The 20,754-nt window shown below is 45.8% G+C and overlaps 3 protein-coding genes across 7 annotated transcripts in view; 1 reads left to right on the forward strand and 2 right to left on the reverse strand.

The window, feature by feature from the left end:
* Nucleotides 1–4,658, reverse strand: part of LRRC57 (leucine rich repeat containing 57) — a 27,707-nt gene extending 23,049 nt beyond the window's left edge. Inside the window, exon 1 of the mRNA XM_040411316.1 lies at nucleotides 4,561–4,658. The gene's annotated coding sequence lies outside the window, so the exon portion shown is untranslated. The remainder of the gene's footprint in view (nucleotides 1–4,560) is intronic.
* Nucleotides 4,659–4,790: 132 nt separating this feature from the next.
* HAUS2 (HAUS augmin like complex subunit 2) lies at nucleotides 4,791–13,582 on the forward strand. 2 transcript variants are annotated; one of them, XM_040411319.1, is made up of 7 exons: nucleotides 4,791–4,954; nucleotides 6,140–6,232; nucleotides 9,295–9,364; nucleotides 9,701–9,833; nucleotides 10,567–10,675; nucleotides 11,002–11,198; nucleotides 11,505–13,582. In XM_040411319.1, the coding sequence occupies exons 1-6, from the start codon at nucleotides 4,868–4,870 to the stop codon at nucleotides 11,185–11,187; spliced, it is 678 nt and encodes a 225-aa protein (XP_040267253.1). In that variant the 5' UTR covers nucleotides 4,791–4,867; the 3' UTR covers nucleotides 11,188–11,198; nucleotides 11,505–13,582. The 2 variants fall into 2 exon arrangements, with proteins under 2 accessions (XP_040267253.1, XP_040267251.1); XM_040411317.1 differs by having other exon boundaries at nucleotides 4,792–4,954; nucleotides 11,002–13,582.
* A 130-nt stretch (nucleotides 13,583–13,712) lies between these two features.
* The window catches only part of HEATR4 (HEAT repeat containing 4), a 47,853-nt gene continuing 40,811 nt past the window's right edge, over nucleotides 13,713–20,754 (reverse strand). For 3 of the 4 annotated variants that reach the window (XM_040411306.1, XM_040411307.1, XM_040411305.1), the window contains 2 exons: nucleotides 20,528–20,589; nucleotides 13,713–14,155 (listed from right to left, as the gene is read on the reverse strand). In XM_040411306.1, coding sequence (XP_040267240.1) covers nucleotides 14,006–14,155; nucleotides 20,528–20,589 — 212 coding nt within the window. In that variant the 3' untranslated portion in view covers nucleotides 13,713–14,005. Of the gene's footprint in view, nucleotides 14,156–19,569; nucleotides 19,677–20,527; nucleotides 20,590–20,754 lie in introns of those variants that run through there. The other variant, XM_040411308.1, reaches the window with a different exon arrangement.

Here is a 20,754-nt window from a genome sequence, read left to right on the forward strand (position 1 = left end):
CATTAGGATAAAACTGATCAGTTCTTTTCCGGATTTGAGCCCCTAGGACGGAACTCAGCGGCGGAAAAGAAAAACGCTAGTGTGAAAGTACCCTGATCCGGCAAGCAGTTCCGTCGCCGGAACTGCCTGCCGGATCAGGCAAAATGTATGCTAACTGATGGCATTAGTAAGACTGATCAGGATCCTGATCAGTCGAAAAAATGCATTGAAATGCCGGATCCGTCTTTCCGGTGTCAACCGGCAAAACGGATCCGGCATTTATGTTTTTCACCTTTTTTTCAGTCTGCGCATGCGCAGACCGGAAGGACGGATCCCTCATTCTGGTATTTTGAATGCCGGATCCGGCACTAATACATTCCTATGGAAAAAAATTACGGATCCGGCATTCAGGCAAGTCTTCAGTTTTTTTTCGCCGGAGATAAAACCGTAGCATGCTGCGGTTTTTTCTTTTGCCTGATCAGTCAAAACGACTGAACTGAAGACATCCTGAACGGATTAGGCCTATTGCACACGACCGTATGGCTTTTTCAGTGTTTTGCGGTCCGTTTTTCACGGATCCGTTGTTTCGTTTTTTGTTTCCGTTGTGTTTCCGTTTTTGTTCCGGTTTTCCGTATGGCATATACAGTATACAGTAATTACATAGATAAAATTGGGCTGGGCATAACATTTTCAATAGATGGTTCAGCAAAAAACGGAACGGAAACGGAAGACATACGGATGCATTTCCGTATGTGTTCCGTTTTTTTGCGGACCCATTGACTTGAATGGAGCCACGGAACGTGATTTGCGGGCAATAATAGGACATGTTCTATGTTAAAACGGAAAGGAAAAACGGAAATACGGAAACAGAATGCATACGGAGTACATTCCATTTTATTTGCGGAACCATTGAAATGAATGGTTCCGTATACGGAACGCAAAAAACGGCCAGTAAACGGAAAAAAAAACGCCCGTGTGCAGGAGGCCTTACTCTCCATTCAGAATGCATTGGGATAAAACTGATCAGTTCTTTTCCGGTATTGAGCCCCTGTGACGGAACTCTATGCCGGAAAAGAAAAACGCTAGTGTGAAAGTGCCCTTAGGCCTCATGCACACGACCGTATTTTTTCACGGTCCGCAAAACGGGGTTCCGTTGGTCCGTGACCGTTTTTTCGTCCATGGGTCTTCCTTGATTTTTGGAGGATCCACGGACATGAAAAAAAAGTTGTTTTGGTGTCCGCCTGGCCGTGCGGAGCCAAACGGATCCGTCCTGACTTACAATGCAAGTCAATGGGGACGGATCCGTTTGACGTTGACACAATATGGTGCAATTGCAAACGGATCCGTCCCCCATTGACTTTCAATGTAAAGTCAGGAGTTAATATACCATCGGATCGGAGTTTTCTCCAATCCGATGGTATATTTTAACTTGAAGCGTCCCCATCACCATGGGAACGCCTCTATGTTAGAATATACCATCGGATTTGAGTTACATCGTGAAACTCAGATCCAACAGTATATTCTAACACAGAGGCGTTCCCATAGTGATGGGGACGCTTCTAGTTAGAATATACTACAAACTGTGTACATGACTGCCCCCTGCTGCCTGGCAGCACCCGATCTCTTACAGGGGGCTGTGATCAGCACAATTAACCCTTCAGGTGCCGCACCTGAAGGGGTTAATTGTGCGTATCATAGCCCCCTGTAAGAGATCAGGGGCTGCCAGGCAGCAGGGGGCAGACCCCCCTCCCTCCCCAGTTTGAATATCCCTGGTGGCCAGTGTGCAGCCCCCCCTCTATTGTAATATCATTGGTGCCAGTGTGCGGCCTCCCCCCCCCCCCCTGCCCGATCATTGGTGGCAGCGGAGAGTTCCGATCGGAGTCCCAGTTTAATAGCTGGGACTCCGATCGATAACCATGGCAACCAGGACGCTACTGCAGGCCTGGTTGCCATGGTTACTTAGCAATATTACAATATTAGAAGCATCATACTTACCTGCTGCGCTGTCTGTGACCGTTCGGGAGCTCCTCCTACTGGTAAGTGACAGATCATTAAGCAATGCGCCGCACAGACCTGTCACTTACCAGTAGGAGGAGCTCCCGGCCGGTCACAGACATCGCAGCAGGTAAGTATGATGCTTCTAATATTGTAATATTGCTAAGTAACCATGGCAACCAGGCCTGCAGTAGCGTCCTGGTTGCCATGGTTACCGATCGGAGCCCCAGCGATTAAACTGGGACTCCGATCGGAACTCTCCGCTGCCACCAATGTTCGGGCAGGGGGGGAGAGGGGAGGCCGCACACTGGCCACCAATGATATTACAATAGAGGGGGGGGGGGGCGGACGCTGGCCACCAATGATATTACAATAGAGGGGGGGCCGCACACTGGCCACCAATGATATTCAAACTGGGGAGGGAGGGGGGTCTGCCCCCTCCTGCCTGGCAGCCCCTGATCTCTTACAGGGGGCTATGATACGCACAATTAACCCCTTCAGGTGCGGCACCTGAAGGGTTAATTGTGCTGATCACAGCCCCCTGTAAGAGATCGGGTGCTGCCAGGCAGCAGGGGGCAGTCATGTACACAGTTCGTAGTATATTCTAACTAGAAGCGTCCCCATCTTTATGGGAACGCCTCTGTGTTAGAATATACTGTCGGATCTGAGTTTCACGATGTAACTCAAATCCGATGGTATATTCTAACATAGAGGCGTTCCCATGGTAATGGGGACGCTTCAAGTCTGTTCCTATGGTATATTAACTCCTGACTTTACATTGAAAGTCAATGGGGGACGGATCCGTTTGCAATTGCATCATATTGCGTCAACGTCAAAACGGATCCGTCCCCATTGACTTGCATTGTAATTCAGGATGGATCCGTTTGGCTCCGCACGGCCAGGCGGACACCAAAACGACTTTTTTTTCATGTCCGTGGATCCTCCAAAAATCAAGGAAGACCCACGGACGAAAAAACGGTCACGGAAAAACGGAACCCATTTTTGCAGACCCCCAAAAAAAATGGTCGTGTGCATGAGGCCTTATTCACACGTCAGTGTTTGGTCAGTGATTTCCATCAGTGATTGTGACTAGTGTTGAGCGAACTTGTGTTTTAAGTTCGGCGTCTAAAGTTCGGGTTATTGAAGAATCGCGTTATGGATTCTAAATTATGTTATGGTCCATGGTAGCGGAATCCATAACGCGATTCTTCGATGACGCCGAACTTAAAACACAAGTTCGCTCAACACTAATTGTGAGCCAAAACCAGGACTGGAGCCTCCACAGACATAAGGTATGAGGGAAAGATCTGCACCTGTTATGTGTTTGAGCCGCACCTGGTTTTGGCTCAAAATCAGTGATGGAAATCACTGACGTGTGAATGGGGCATCACAGGGCGTCTTCACACACGGCAGATTTTGTGGCAGAAAATTCTGCGACTGAAATTCAGTTCCATTCACCTAAGGCCTCATGCACATGACCGTTGTTGTGTTCCGTTCCGCAAAATGGGGTTCCGTTGTTCCGTGATCCGTTTCCATGTCTTCCTCTATTTTTGGAGGATCACCAGACTTGAATGGATCCCATTGACTTGAATGGGTCCGCGAACCGTTTTCCGTGAAAAAAATAGGACAGGTTATATTTTTTTGACAGACTGGAACCACGGATCACGGACGCGGATGACAAACGGTGCATTAGCCGAGTTTTCAACTGACCCATTGAAAGTCAATGGGTCCGCAGAAAATCACGAAAAACGGACACGGAACACAACAACGGTCGTGTGCATGAGGCCTTAATGGGGCTTGCAGAAATCCATGCGCTCGATGCCTCATTCAGATGAATGGAACCAATTTTCAGTCGTGGAACTTTCTGCCATAAAATCTGCTTGAGGAGAATGGAGAACGGCTAAAATAGCAGTATTGTTATTATTATTATATTGGTAGTTTTTCCGCAATCAAAAACGCGCTGTTCACAGAGAAAGATCATGTGTGAACATGCCCTGAGAGCAGCTTCACGTGAGCGCAGTGACGACACATCTGTACGCCCATACTACGGTGTAGATTCCCGGACTAGGGCGTACGATGCTGTCAGTACAGGCCAGGCTGGAGGCTGGGACGCAGATTCTGACAGACCTCCTTATAAGTCAAGGGGTCCAGCAGGAGCTGGTGGTTCCCACCCCACCCTGCAACTGCATTACGAAGAAACTACAAGTCCAATGTAAACAGCGCCTAACACAGCAGGGGTTTGTTACAGTGTGCCATGGGTTATCAGGCAGGAGAGGGATTTCTGCTCCCAGAGGATATAATGTCACAAGCTGCAGAGGTTTTCAACAATGTTTCCATACACTGACAGCAAGCAGTGATACTGAAAGTGTTGGTGGATTGATAAAAGGTTCTGCTAAACACACTTGATTGCTACCTGTCACCAGAGATAACAGTTGTGCCCCACAGTCCTCCATAAACTACTACTCCCATCAGGTCACATTCCTGTACCAAAAAGCTTGCAAACCAGTCCCCTTCCCTAAAAGAGACACATACAGGCAAACCTCAGAGGCGCCCTGCTCCATACACAACCCAATGCAGAGCTCTTACCTCCACAGAGCACCGGATAAACACGAAGGGAGACCGGTGCCAGCCGCTCGGTACAATCCCAGGCACGGCTCTTCCGGAAAACAGCGGCTCCACCTTCATATCCCTGGAGTTTGACACACACAAGATGGCGCCAGAGCATCGAGAACGTACGTGCCATCCACAACATGGCGCCGCTACGGGTCTCTGAGTGGACCATACCAAAGCAGACGCTTCTGATTGGCCGGCTTCACGCTTAGCGCTCTCTTTTGCTTTGCAGGGCAGTAGATGTCAGTTCGGTCTGTACCGACGTTTATTTTATTGACCGGTAATGGCCACTAATCCCTGGGATCCGGTGCAGCCGACGGCAGCTGCGTTACTGATGGAGAGGTGTCTGGGGGCCGGAGTTCTGTCACAGGTACCGAAGCCTTGGAGGCATGTATATATATATGTGCTGTATACACACTTACCGGCAGGTCACAGGCTGGTAGGTGATCGCACGATGGAGGTGCAAAGTTGCAGGAGTCCATTCTAGTCACGTGCTGTACAAGTGGCAGGGGGGAATTCCAAGCCTGCTTTTCCTATATACTTGTGGGTCCATTCACACGTGCAGGTTTTGCTAAGTTTTTTTTATGTATGTCCTTAAGGACCACCCACTGTCTGTTAGAGGGGGCTGAGCACCTGCTCTACCAACCAACTATAACCAACAGCTCAGATTCTTATACTCTACAGCCAGGATCAGAGGTAGCTCCAATCCCAACTGTTAACCCATTGGCTGCCGGCCTGTGACTGCAGCATGATTCATGGTAATTTCCCCCTCTAATTGGGTCCCAGTGATGTGATCGGAGGCTGGGTAAGCCCCCTGCAGTCAGCCCTGGTGACCTAGAAAGGACCCCAGGACTGTAAGTTCAGTAATCCTGCTGTTCGGGCACGCCAGTGTTACCCTAATTGCAGCCTGTGCCATAGAAACACAAAGCATAATGCATTAGCTTACAGAAGTATGTGAATACAGTATAAGAATAAAATACTATATTTTCCGCACTATAAGACGCAAAGAGGAGGGAACGTGGCAGTGGGTTTTATAATGCAATGCTAGTGACGGCTTGCTTTATGGAAGTGCTCACTAGCGCAGTAGGACCAGGGAGCAGTGAATATAGTGGGTGCTGGCTTTACTCACCGCTCCCTGGTCTTCTCCGGGCCCCGCGCCCTACTGTGATGACAGCATCAGGACACTGTGCTACAGGAAGAGCGCAGTGGATGACCCAAGTGGTGGCGCCATCTGGAGCAGGAGAGCTTCTGAGTCTGATTAAAAATATTTGTCTTATTTTCCTTCTCTGCCTAGGTGCGTCTTATGGTGCAGGAATACGGTAAATTTTGTAAGAAAGTTATTCCTTAATGGGATCATTTAAAAATGTAAAAATATATAGATTGAAAAAAGCTCACAAAAATAAGTGATTATTTTTCATAAAATACTTTTTATTGCACATACTTTGCGTATCGACAAGACTGAGATAACCGGTTACTCGGTGTGAAATGTGCAGTCTCTCTAAACAATACAATAAAATAAAGCAATGCAAAAAAATATCTGTTTTATTTTACCTAGAATGCCCTTGACCAGACATGGAAAGAGACCCCGTGCTTCAGTCGTGTAGGAGAGCTGGAGAAGATCTCTACACTCAAGGCTGAAATCAACCAGGTAAGGTGTCGCTCCACCTTCTTGGTACCCGGGAGGTTTTGATGGTTTGGGTGGCATGAGAAGCAGCATGGTGCTTAAAGGGGTTATCCAATTTCACAAACAGCCCCCCATGTGCCGGGCCTGTCACAGGTAATATACTTACCCCGCACCGCCGCTGCTGCTTCTCCTTGTACATGATGATGGACCATGTGATGAGCACAGTGACATCACCACAGGTCCTTTTCCTCCTGGGCATCAAAGAAGAAGACAGAAGAGAAGCCGGGCTGCGCGAACAAGTGTATGAGGTGAGTTAAATTATTATTTTTTTAACCCCTCCATCCCTATTTTACTAAGCATTCTGTATTAAGAATGCTATTCATTTCCTTTATAACCATGTTATAAGGGAAAATAAGAAAATCTACACGACACCTAACCCAAACCCGAACTTCTGGGAAGAAGTTCGGGTCTGGGTACCAAACATGCCGATTTTTCTCACGCGTGTGCAAAACGCATTACAATGATTTGCACTCATACAGAAAAATTGTGCATTTTCCCGCGACGCACCCGCTTCCTATCTGGCCCTCACATGCGACAGCCGTGTGAAAAAGGCCTAATACGGTAAGTGTTTATAAGATCAGAGATAAGGAGCAGTCAGCTGAGCTACCTGACGGAACAGAGAGAAAATTCATATCCTGCTACTAGAGAAACTCAGCCCTGTACAGAGAAAAGGGCTCTAAATTGAAAACAAAAATACTAGCTGAAAAAATTATTTTTAGCTCAAAATGAGTACAATGCAGTAATAAAAAAAAATCCCCCAAATGGCCTGGCGTCACAGCCAGGGAGAAAAATTAAAACTCACCTTCTCCCTGGCTGTGACGCTTTCTGCTGTGATTGGACAGCGCTACAGCCAGGGAGAAGGAGACGCTTATTGAGAAACAGGGCAGTCTCCTCCTCCCTGCACCGATGCTATTCATTAGCATATCAGGCGGGCAAAGTGAACGGGGGGCACAGCGGGCGAACGGAGCGCCGGACAGATACACTAGTAAGCTGTATTACATACATGAATTATACCATACGCAACCCCCTACTTATTTCAGCATGTCTGGACCCATGAAATGTCCTCTATAATGTGACCCTTGCAGATATTAATCACAAAAAGAAAATTATTTACCTAAGGCTACTTTCACACTGGCGTTCGGTGCGGATCCGTCTTGTATCTGCGCAGACGGATCCGCACCGATAATGCAAACGCTTGTATTCGTTCATAACGGATCCGTTTGCATTATTCATAAAAAAAAAAAAAGTCTAAGTCAAAACAGATCCGTCTTGACTTACATTGAAAGTCAATAGGGGACAGATCCGTTTTCAATTGCACCATATTGTGTCAGTGAAAAACGGATCCTTCCCCATTGACTTACATTGTAAGTCAGGACGGATCCGTTTGGCTACGCATCGTCAGGCGGACACCAAAACGCTGCAAGCTGTGTTTTAGTGACCGCCTAAAAAACACAACTGAGACCAAACGCAGCCAAATTGATGCCTTCTGAACGGATCCTTATCCATTCAGAATGCATTGGGGCTGAACTGATCCGTTTTGGGCCGCTTGTGAGAGCCCTGAAACGGATCTCACAAGCGGACCCAGAAATGCCAGTGTGAAATTAGCCTAAAACGTAAAAGGGTTGTGGCACATCGATGGATATACCACCAATGTCAGATAGGTGTGAGTCCCACCTCTGGGACCTGTTTGAGTCTCCAGTACGGGGCCAGTGTAGTGTAGCAGAGTGCATTGCGCATGCGCAGCGTGATCTCCTTTCACTTCTATGGGAGTTTCGATAATGGCCAAGGGAACGCACGCGCCAATTTTCAGAACTCCCATAGAAGTGAATGGAGAATGCACCACGCATGCACACCCACCTCTCTATTCACCTCTATAGGACAGCCAACGCTCGCCAATTTTCAGAACGCCCATAGAAGTGAACGGAGCATGACTGCACTTGTGTGGTGCGCTTTCCTTTACCTAAGGAGGACCATTCTGGAGATAGGTGTGGGTCCCAGGGTCCACAGACAACACTACCTAAAGCGGAACACCCGCCCTAATAAGGACTAGAGCTACCATCTGGAACCTAAACCTAGAAATCCCTAATTCCGCTCTAAAAGATTAAGAAAGATACGGACAGGATTAAACAATGGAATTGTACTAAAGTAGGTCAGAGACCAATAGGATATAGAATAGAGTAACATAATTACACACCCTACTGTCTCCCTGGGTGTCCATGTCTAAAGCAGGACAGCTGCCCTGATGAGGATGATCCTTGCCCCAATAGGCCCTGCGATGTTCCTGTCTGAGGGAAGAAAGATGACCAGTCACAAAAAGAGAGGGGTTGCATATCTATGGATCCTCATCATTCATATTTCTGAGAATTTTGTTGGTTACTTAGTGCTCCTTTTAGATATACCATACCCCTTATTGACGACCGCGGTACACATACACCAGAAGTCTGGGGTTGAAACATGGCACCTGTCCAGAAGCTGAGGGGGTGCTGGGTTCCTACTGTTTTACACAATAGGCACCAGAAGGCATTGTCTGCGATCGGCGGTATCACCGATCACAGACCTTTTAACCCCTCAGTTGGGGACCACAACATCTGAGCTACTTCCACATTATCCAGGGAAAAGTACCGTAAACGTGGTTGTCCAGTTAAAAAAAAAAATCCTGTTTTATCCACCCTCTCAGGTAATTGTGAGGGCTACAAAAAGGAGGACCTGTCCTGTATTACACAGACTTATTGAATGTGAATGAACACTGTGTAATGCTTCATTTCCCCTATGGTGGCGCTGCAGGGAAACTGAACACTCACTACCAGGTTTCTCCACACATTGCAGGTATTTTCTGGGTGTTGTGGTGGGGAGAGGGGTTTTGTGGTGGGGGGTGGGGATGGGGTTTTGTGGTGGGGGTGGGGGGTTGGTTCAACAAGAGTATATATTCACACATGTCAGATTTGTCATAAGCTAATGGATTTCATTAGGATTTAGACGCGGTTCCCATGTCTAAAGGCTGACCTCTATACATTTTGGCTTTACAGAAGACCTTGGAATTGGAAATGCTGAGACTGGAGAAGGAGACGGCAGATATCGCTCACTCGTTCTTCCTCAGTAAGTTTTTCACTGTCCTTGTTGTCTGATCCTGGCTTCAGAGTAACTCATCTGTCTTAACAAAGGAGAGGGGCAAGATTGTGATGGAGCCTGCTATGTGATTTATGGCGCCCACTCCTGTCATGGGCTGGTATTGCAGCATTTGCTGGAATGAGGATGAGCTGCAGCATGTGGAGAACCCCCGGCATTGTACCATGATATGTACTTGCACAGCTGGGGACCTTTATGGCTATCTTGTATACCATCTACCACTATTGAAGTTTTATAATGGCAGAACCCTGGAAATTTGGACTTTCCCGCTATAAATCCATTCACAAATCTTTTTAAAAATTCCAGATCAGAAATATGATGCCCTGCAAGCAATAAACAGCCACCTGGAGGCGGTACTGAGAGAGAAACGCAGTCTGAGGCAGCGGCTGGCTAAGCCTTTGTGCCAAGAGAATTTACCCATCGAGGCATCTTACCACAGGTAAGTTCTTAGTGCTGAACTACAACTGCAGGTTGGCTTACTCCTTCAGTAGGTGATCCTCATTAACCCTCTCTGCACATGCATACTCCGCTAGTTAGAAAGTGTAAAGGGGAGTAAGCCACTGCCAGACACCTCACCCCAGGGAACAAAAGGTCTGGGCATGTAAAGATTCAACATGCCCAAACCTTCTTTCCCTCTACATCAGTGGTCCTCAAGGCCCACCTACTGGTCATGTTTTTAGGATTTCCTTGGCATTGAGGAGGTGATATAATTAGTGTCAGTGCATCAGGACTTACCTCAGGTATTCATTCTGTGGGATAGTCTCAAATCGTGATCAATAGTTGGACTGGAGTTGAGGAACACTTTGTTGGGGAGAGATGGGGCATTTCCACACACATTAGCTAGTTGACCAGCCCCACCCAAAGCATTGGGGGGGGGGGGCACGTCAACCCTGTGGCCAGTCATTGGCTGTAGCGGAACACATAACCCCCGTCCATGCTGGAAATTGAGACCGAAGCATTATGAACGGAAGGAATCGGAACTAAGTAGCAGGAGCGGGTAACTATCCTTCCCTCCACATGTCCAGCAGGTTTTCACTGTTGTAAATCCAAATTTATAAAATGGGTTAAATCCACAGAATTTCTGCAATACATCCCAAAATCCCCACCATTGATGTGGCTGCTGTATCTACGTGCGGCTTCAGTTTCAGCACATCTCCCTTCCTTCTGTCCAGGTTCGTCTCTGAACTCTTACCACTTGCTGTTAAATTCATTGAGAAGCTGGAAGTCTACATCCAAACCATCCACACCATTCCCCAGATCCCAGACTGTGTGAAGAACATGGTGAGGACAAGTTTATTTTCCAAGAAAGTAACATTGGAGGATTGTAAATATTACCGGGGTCGTCCCACAGGATGGTTTATAATTGTCCGATCGCTGGGACGCCCTCCAATCTCTAGGCTGTTTCCGTTAGGCCCCTATACGCAGAATGGAGCAGTAGGGCTCCTGCTCCACCACCCCAGTCAGACTCCTCTTCACTGCAGTTGTGTGGTAAACAGGAATGGGGAGCCAAGAACCGCTATTGTAGTGATTGACGGGGGGCCCCCAGTGACCAGACATGTGTAATCCATCCTATGACGACCCCTTTAACGCGCCACGTCTTGTTTCAGGATAACGCCTTGGTCAGAATGGAGGCTCTCGAGGCAGATCTAGAGGAGGTGACTGAACAGATTCTTACGTGGAGAGCGACACAGAATAAACTGCTTCAGGGAAACTTCCAGGTTAACGCAGAAGAAAGTTCCAGCAGTATCAAAGGATCTACTTCTTACCTGTCCATTGAAAATCTCCACCACTAGTTAGCAGTTTGGCGGTGATGTCACATTGCTCAGACAGTAGATAAGGAGTTAGTGGGGTTGTCCTGTCTCGCAGTTTCAACTAGCCCTGGGTGGCCGGGCTTAATGGAAACTGCCGATTGGGCCGTCGCTCTGCTATTTCCATAGCTCTTACTGCAGTGAATGGAAGCTACATAAACAGCATAGCAGAAAAAGCTAGGCTGCTTCCGTAACCCCCGATTGACAGAAACGGCCTTGCTTTCTTTGCTTCGCTATTGGCGTAGCTTCCATTCACTACAATGGGATTTGCTCAGTAGCTTCTGTAAGCCCGGCCTCCTGAGGTCAGCGCTTAGTCCCATCTTGCCGTGGAAACTGTGAAATGGGACATCGGCTTTAATATCAAACGTTATAAGGATGCATTCACATAACTGTGGGACGGCCGTGCCCGAACCGGATCCGCTAAGCATAGGCACCCGCTGTGTGCACCCTGCATCGTGGTGCGGACCCAATGACTTCAACGAGCCTCTGACCCGCGAAATATAGGACACATTCTTTCCTTTGCAGCATGAAGGCACAGACCCGAAGGCACACGGAAGCCCTTCTGTGTGCTTCCGGGTCCGTGCCTCTGTGCCGCAAAGGATAGAACACGTCCTATTTTTTGCTGCGGATTGTGGACCCAATGAATTCAAGATGCGGTGTGCACGCATTTTAGCGGATCTGTGTTTTGCAGTCCACAACACGTGCACGGCCATCCCACATGTGAACGCACCCTAAGGCTGAGTTTAAATAGAGTTTTTTCTGTGCTGCAAAACATGATGCAGAATCTGCTTCAAATTTCTTTCCTTTATTAATTTTACCTTTTTTGACGGGATTTTTGGATGTGGATTCGTCTTGAAATCCACAAGAATAAACATGCCACGGCTTATTTTCCCACAATGTTTTTTTTTTTAACCATAAATTATCATGTGGTTTTCGCATTGAAACCAACAGGAAGTGGATGGCATGAATTTTCGGTGCGGAATCCGCACCAAACTTCACGCCAAAGAAAACTGTGTCTGAAAGCAGTCTTACACATTTTTAACAGTTTATCCTGCCCGTAAACCTAGCAGAGGCAGCCAACCTAATCCAAAGTCAGCACTGGTTCCCCCATATAAAGGCTACAATTAGTATCTATAGGTCCGTAGCCTACCTAGTCCGCGCACCAGTCGAAAACTGATTTTTTTTTTCACCCCTTCCCCCCCAAAAAAACCCTTACATATAGAATAGCTATGAATAACAATCACAAATGTAATAAAGCTAGCATCTCTCTGTGTTATGCTTCATATCTTGGCAATGGTTTGGAATTACTAGATGACACACATTTGGGTCTTCTCCTCTCGCATTCAAAGATATGAAGTCATTTATATATTTAATTACTTTTGCTATTTGTACATACATTTTTAATATTAAATATCTAAACTTTGCATATAAACTGATGTGTGGAGAAGTGTGCTCTCTGGAATATTTTTTTGCTCCATCGCCATGATACATACATGTCTATCACCCGGGTGCATGGCTCATTACAACTACCAGAGCCGTGTCTTGTAAGAAGGCGAGCACCTGGGTGTCCACCAGATGGCCGCAAGGTCTTTTAATCCTCTGGAAGCAAACCATGAAGGTTCCCATTCAGAAGGGGTTGTGCAAGAATGAAAGGGAAAGGGAGGGGGAGGGGGGTGCAGTATGGGGCCAACTAGGCCAGACCTGTAAAGGAAAAATGACTTACCTGCTACCTGGCACTGGCTTCCCACAGCTCCCCCTCCAGGCCTGCGATGCTCCATTGGACTTCCACGATACCAGCATCCAGTTTGACATCGCCGCCGCTAATCATTGGCTGTGGCGGTGACCAGCTCCCTTTAGGTCATGACACAAGGGGATCCGGTCTCCGCAGTGACTGCGAAGATATCAAACCGGATTGCGGTAGTCCAGTGGAGGACCACAGGCCTGGAGGTGGAGCTGGTTGTGGGAATAAGGGAAGTCATCTTTCCTTTACAGGTCTGGCTAAGTGGAGGGGGGTTTGCCCAAACAAAATATTATTTGACAACCCCTTTACGAACAGTCAAAAATCTATACACAAGGCATCCTAGAGAACTGAACTGTATAAAAATTTTTTATAACAGAATAAAAAGTTACTCCGTTTTATTTGCTGAAACAACAGTAAAAATTTTACTCCGACTACAGATGTCAACCCCCTCCCACCACCACCATATAGCAACAGAATCAAATTATACAACTCCGTCCGATACAAAGCTCAATAAAGATAGATGTATTATTGAGTTCAATAGGCACTGTATAACTCGTCCTGCAATGAGCACCCCCCAGTGGTGACAGCAGGCAGGCAAAAATTTCTCAAAGGAAATGTCAGCATTTTTGACCATGTAAACTGCTAACAGCACTAGGTAGGGGCTGGCGAGAGAGCAGGACAAATATACTGTTTGTGGAGCTTTTATGAGCAGGGTGAATATTACGTTTTATTCTGCCAAGTTTAAGTGCCCTAGCGGCAGGACTTCAAGCCAGCCAGGAGACCACTACAGCTGTCTAGCAGAGGGGAGGGACTGAGAAGCTGAAGGCAGAGGACACGTCACTGCGAAGCTCCGCCTCCAGAGGACTTGCAGAAGAGCAGAATCTAGCTGAACAAAACTCCATATTCACTTTACTTCCGATAAAAAACACTCCACAAAAAGTATGTTTGTCCTGCTGTACCTGGCCCCTACCTAGTCTGGTTAAGTTTAGCATGGTCAAATTCCTTTCATACTTTGTCGTACTGAATGTTTTACTTTATAGAGGTAGGGCTGACACACTGTTTTTATTTCACCCTTGGAGTTGACATCAGGTTAGAATGTAACGTATCTGTGCTGTGTTCTGTTCCCGCTGTAGGAATTGATAGCTCAGATGTAGTATGTGCACTGTTCACTGTCTGATGAGACCCTGGTCTTGAGTCATTCTCCATTAGTACCTGGAAAACATATTTACAGCGTCACATTGATATTTTACACATTATGTATATAGTGCAGTACAACAATTCATTGTCATCTCTTCCAGTCCCCTGTGGGGCTCACAATCTAAATGTACTGTACCAGACACAATGGGCCAGACTTGCTGATCTTGTAGATGGGGTAAGCTTAGCCCGGCTGTCTAGACCTGCACCACATTTATCACAGGGGCTCATGCTGGATGATAAATCTGCTTCATGGAGAGACACGTTTGACTCTATATACCAGCTATTGGTTGGCGGAGTTTGAGACAGGATTTTTATGCCAGAAATGGGGCGCATTTTAGGTCACTCCCGTTCCCACAAAGCCATGTCTCTTTTTCAGACTAGGTGCAGAAAATTTCTTCAAACGAGGGTGTGCCAAATTGTGCCAATTTTTGGAGCCATTTATGCCAAAGTTAGTCACTAGTAAATGTGAGCCAATGTTTTCATACTTTTTGGGGAACTGGTGGAAGTAATGCGCATGGATAAAAACCAAGCAAAAACAGAACGATTCTGTAAGAGGTTCTGTTCTGGTTCCAACCTATGACCCCAGTGCTTACCACTGGTATCACCAAAGATCTAACTAACAGGGTAACAAGCACAGGAAGATTTTTATCAGTCCTGTGTTAAAGGGGTATTCCCATGGCGCCTTTTCATACTTACCTGCTGCCAGCGCGCCGTTCACTTCCTGGATTCTGGCTGGGGGCGGGCTTCATCTTGATTGACGCTTTCTCCCGGCCGGGCCACGTGCTGGACTGACTGCGCATGCGCCATGGTGACTTATTCCTGGCCAGTATAGTACAGAGCGCGTTCACGGCTCTACTATTCTGGCCAGGAAGAAGTCACCATGGCGCATGCGTGGCGGCATGCGCGTTCAGGACAGCGAGCGGCCCGGCCGGGAGAAAAGGAGTCTTCTGCGCAAGTGCGGCCACAGGGATTCCGGAGAAGAGCTGTGGCCGTAACCAGGGGAGACCGAATGACAACAATGAGGTAAGTGGGGATGAATTTTCTCCTAAAGGGTGGGAATTGGTTAATCAAATATATTTACAAAAATGATCACTGTCAAATAATTAAAGGGAGTCTGTCACCACATTTCAGCATATTAGACCGATCAAATAGGGTTATATGATCCACCCAGAACTTAACCGCCTCACGTCCGCCCATAGGATATAAACGTCCTATGGGTGGACGTCTATTTCTGACAGCACGTTTTAAAACGTCCTGTCAGAAATAGCAGCTGCACGCTAATCGTGCAGCTGCTGATCAGGTTGCCCGCTGTCAGTGACAGCAGGGCAACCCTAAGACAAGGCAGGGACAGTGCCCAGGTGTCCCTGCCTTCACGATCGCTGCAGACACAGCGCTCACCGAGCGCTGTGTCTGCAGAGCAGGAAGCGCTGTGCGCTTCCTGTTCCGGCCCGGCGGTCATGTGACCGGAGAGTGCAGGAGCTGTGTGAGGTCTCTCAGAGACCTCGATCAGCCCTGCTGTGAGGCTGTACAGCGCAGGATTGCTGCTGTACAGCCTCTCTAGGGGTGCATTTGTCCTGTAACTGGGGCTACTATGTCAGCCCCAGTTACAGGAGAAATCAACAGTGTAAAAAAAAAAAAAAGTGAAGTAAATGTCCCCCAGAGGTCTTGTATGACCTTATGGGGGACGAAAAGTGTAAAATAAAATAAAGGGTTGAAAAAATAAAATAAAAAAAAGTTTCACATGTAAAAAAAAAAAAAATCCCAAGTAAGGAATAAAAAAAAAAATTAAAAATAGAAAAAATAAAATAGACATATTTAGTATTGCCGCGTCCGTAAAAACCAGCTCTATAAAAATATCACATGACCTAACCCCTCGGGTGAACACCGTAAAAAAAAAAAAAAAAAAAACTGTGTCAAAACAAGCAATTTTTGTCACCTTGCATCACAAAAGGTGCAACACCAAGTGATCAAAAACGCGTATGTCCCACAAAATGGTACCAATAAAACCGTCACCTCATCCCGCAAAAAATGAGCCCCTACATAAGAAAATCTCTCAAAAAATAAAAAAACTATAGCTCTTAGAACATGGAGACACTAAAACATCATTTTTTTGGTTTCAAAAATGATATTATTGTGTTAAAGTGAAACAAATAAAAAAAAGTATACATATTAGGTATTGCCGCGTCCGTAAAAACCAGCTCTATAAAAATATCACATGACCTAACCCCTCGGGTGAACACCGTAAAAAAAAAAAAAAAAAAAACTGTGTCAAAACAAGCAATTTTTGTCACCTTGCATCACAAAAGGTGCAACACCAAGTGATCAAAAACGCGTATGTCCCACAAAATAGTACCAATAAAACCGTCACCTCATCCCGCAAAAAAATGAGCCCCTACATAAGAAAATCTCTCAAAAAATAAAAAAACTATAGCTCTCAGAACATGGACACATTAAAACATAATTTTTTGGTTTCAAAAATGCTATTATTGTGTAAAACTTTAATAAATGAGAAAAAGTATACATATTAGGTATCGCCACGTCCGTAACAATCTGCTCTATAAAAATGTCACTTGACTGAACCCCTCAGGTGAACGCTGTAAAAATAAATAAATAGAAACTGTGCTAAAACAACCAATTTTTTGGTCACCTTGCCCCATAAAGTGTTATAATGAATGATCAAAAAATCATATGTACCCAAAAATAGTACTAATAAAACTGGCACCTTATCCCCTAGTTTCCAAAATGGGGTCACTTCTTGGGAGTTTCTACTGTAAGGGTGCATCAGGGGGCTTCAAATGGGACATGGCATCTAAAAACCATGTGGAGTTCCTTATCTTCTGCGCCCTGCCGTGTGCCCATACAGCAGTTTACGACCACATGTGGGGTGTTTCTGTAAACCGCAGAATCTGGGTAATAAATATTGAGTTTTGTTTGGCTGTTAACCATCGATGTGTTAAAGAAAAAAATTTATTAAAATGGAAAATCTGCCAAAAAAGTGAAATTTAAAAATTTGATCTCCATTTTCCTTTAATTCTTGTGGAACGCCTAAAGGGTTAACAAAGTTTGTAAAATCGGTTTTGAATACCTTGAGGGGTGTAGTTTCTACAATGGGGTCATTTATGGGGGTATCCACTATGTAGGCCCCACAAAGTGACTTCAGACCTGAACTGGTCCTTATAAAGTGGATTTTGGCAATTTTCTTAAAAATTTTAAGAATTGCTTCTAAACTTCTAAGCCTTCTAACGTCCTAAAAAAATAAAATGACATTTCCAAAATGATGCCAACATAAAGTAGACATATGGGGAATGGTAAATAATAAATATTTTATGAGGTATCACTTTCTGTTTTAAAAGCAGAGAAATTGAAATTTAGAAAATTGCGAATTTTTCAAATTTTTGGGTAAATTTGGGATTTTTTCATAAATAAAGGTGAAATATTTTGACTCAAATTTATGACTATCATGAAGTACAATGTGTCACGAGAAAACAATCTCTGAATGACTTGGATAAATAAAGGCGTTCCAAAGTTATTACCACATAAAGTGAGATATGTCAGTTTTGCAAAATTTGGCCTGGTCAGGAAGGGGGCAAAGGGCCCAGATGGGAAGTGGTTAAAAACGGTACCTTTGTTGTAGAAAACTGACTTTTCTTTTAGCCGAAAATGAACTTATAAGGTTATGTTAATGAGCCCTCTCAAGTGCCCAGGGCGGTCTCTCAATCCTCGGAGCCCCAGGCAGCACCTCCTAAACGGCTCATAACCCCGCCCTCCGTGCGCCTCTGCCCGCCCGTTTACTCCCCTCCCCTTTCCTTTTCCACTGCGGCTGTGCGGTCCAAATCGTAGCGGGCGCATGCGCAGTAGGTATCGCGATGCCCTGCCAGGAGCGGGCATCGCATTGCGCATGCGCCCGCTACGATTTGGACCGCACAGCCGCAGTGGAAAAGGATAGGGGAGGGGAGTAAACGGGCGGGCAGAGGCGCACTGAGGGCGGGGTTATGAGCCGTTTAGGAGGTGCTGCCTGGGGCTCCGAGGATTGAGAGACCGCCCTGGGCACTTGAGAGGGCTCATTAACATAACCTTATAAGTTCATTTTCGGCTAAAAGAAAAGTCCGTTTTCTACAACAAAGGTACCGTCTTTAAGTTCTGGGTGGATCATATAACCCTATTTCATCGGTCTAATATGCTGAAATGTGGTGACAGACTCCCTTTAACAGATGTAACAGTGATCATTATGATGGGAATACCCCTGTGGTTCACACAGAGTTTTTTGAAGGAGGATTTGAAGCAGATTTTTCCTGCAGGATTTACAGCCAAAGCCAGAAGTGGATCCAGCAGCAACTTTTTAAACGCCTGTGCGACAATATCCTTGCTACATATATCAGCCCCGACAAATTTTCTATCATTTACATCTCAAACTAGACATAAAAAAGGAGTAAAAAGTACTCCAGTCAGGGCCTGGAAAAGTTTCTACTTCAGGCGCATGGACAGCTGACGGTGTGCCTAATTTATGATGATGCCTCTGCCAGCACAGGGTGGAAACAAAGACGGGTAAAATGCTGGTCTTTCTAAATGACCCCCTCAATGAGCAGCGGAGGAAAAAATCTTGCTAATTAGGATAAGGGCTCATGGACACGACAGTTTGGGGGCCGCAATACGGCCCTGGACATTTTTGCACTGCATCACAGATGAGGACCCTTTCACTTGAATGGGTCTGCAATACGTAAGGTGCAGTACGGAACCCCATGAAAGCACTACAGAGTGCTTCCGTGGGGTTTCTCAAGTTTAACGAGTCTGGATCTGTCTGCGGAATCCACACGGATGTTGCCTGTGCATTGGGGACCGTAAATTGCTGTCCGCAAAGCATGGAATCACCGAGCAACGGCCGTGTGCATGAGCCCTAATTCTAATCACAACTTGTCCAAAGCAAAAGCGAAGGAACTGGCTGTAGCAACCCACCACACACTACTCCATTATTCCTCTTGTACTAGTTGCACTTTTATAAATCTCCCCTGAGAATATGCATGATACAGGGTATGTACGCCACTTCAAACAATGCTTTGGATGGTTTTGATGCATCTAACAATAAACATATATATATATATATATGGTACAAAATATCCCTCCATTTTGTGTCTGCGGCTCATTTGTAAATCTATGTTTCTCCAAAGTAACAGAACACAAACCAAGTTTGGGGGATCACTGTTATTTTTTTGTTCTTCCGTCAGAAGAACCAAAAAAATGGATCCTGTGCATCAGTTATGCACATTTAGCATTCGTTTGAGCCATTTCTGTCTGATTTCCGTTATTTTAGACAGAAAAAAGTACTGCCTAACTAATGCGCAGGATCAGTTTTTTTTTACAGGATCTGTTTTTTCTTTATTTTTCTGTTCTTCTGATGGATCAGAAGAATGGAAGAATAACGGTGATGTGAACTCTCCTTGACCTGTTCCTCTTGTCAGACTCCTGCCAAATGGATGTAAGCAAGAAGTAAAAGACTGAGAGAAGAGAGTATGAGAGGGAATTCCCTGCATGCCACAAACTGGCGTAAAAAAATAAAATTTTCGTGTTTACAACCTTTTAAACACAATTTTGCGTAAATGTAAGTGCAAATGACGTTTCTCTCGCACTCTCCCAAGAAGGGGGTGGGGCCAGTGAATTTGTGGCAAAAACAGTTTAATTTCTACTCCACTTCAGGGCTGGCGTACTTTTTCTTCATCTGTTTTCAGTAATGAAGTGCGACTTATTTGCATTAAAAGTCACACTTTCCGGGAGACATGCAACTTTTTCCCGCAAAGATGCAACCTTTTTCATGCGTAAAAAAATTAGACCAGCCTAAAGCCTCATGCAGACGTCCGCGGAACACGGTCCGTGAGATACCGGGCTGGCATTGCAGGAGCGCACAGCGTCATTGGTTTCTATAACGCAGTACGCTCCTGCAATGCCAGTCTGGTATCTCACGGACTGTGTTCCACGGACGGCTGCATGAGGCTTAAGTGACTATGAACCTGTTTAACTGAAAAACAACCACCAGAGGGAAGACTAATAACAATGCGCCGAGTCTAATTCATCAACTGCTGTGCGACTTTTAATAAATACTCGGCAAAAGAAAGACAGCGAATGATATACGCCAGTCTAATTTTATGGCCAAAAACAGGCAAGCTTGATATGACCCTTAATTCATATTAATGTCAGATGGTTTCCAGAAAACCCTCCAATGAGGCACCAATCAAGTTTTTGCATTAGGCCTCATGGTCACCTGTTATGCCTCTAAATATCAATACACATGGGCCAACTCTGTATACCTGCAGTGAGAATTGGATTTCCGGTTTTGTGGTGACCAGTAATACACCAGCCATAGCATGCACACCTGTCACAGATCTCATACTATACCTGCAGTTCAGAGTCTGCACTCTGGTACTCCATTCCAGACATTGCTGATGGACAGTTTTGACCTGCAAATGATAAAGGATTAAAAAATTGACAACAGAGTGTAAAGCTGTATACCAGCAACAAAAAGAGACAAGTTCTAGTTACTGCTCTGCCACCTCTTTCCATTAGGTGTGTCTATCAGTGACGACCTGATTATTGGGGTTCCCTTGCTGAGCTGCACGCAACAG

This window comes from Bufo bufo, chromosome 11 (assembly GCF_905171765.1).
Source record: "Bufo bufo chromosome 11, aBufBuf1.1, whole genome shotgun sequence".
In the NCBI taxonomy this organism is placed as follows: Eukaryota; Metazoa; Chordata; class Amphibia; order Anura; family Bufonidae; genus Bufo; species Bufo bufo.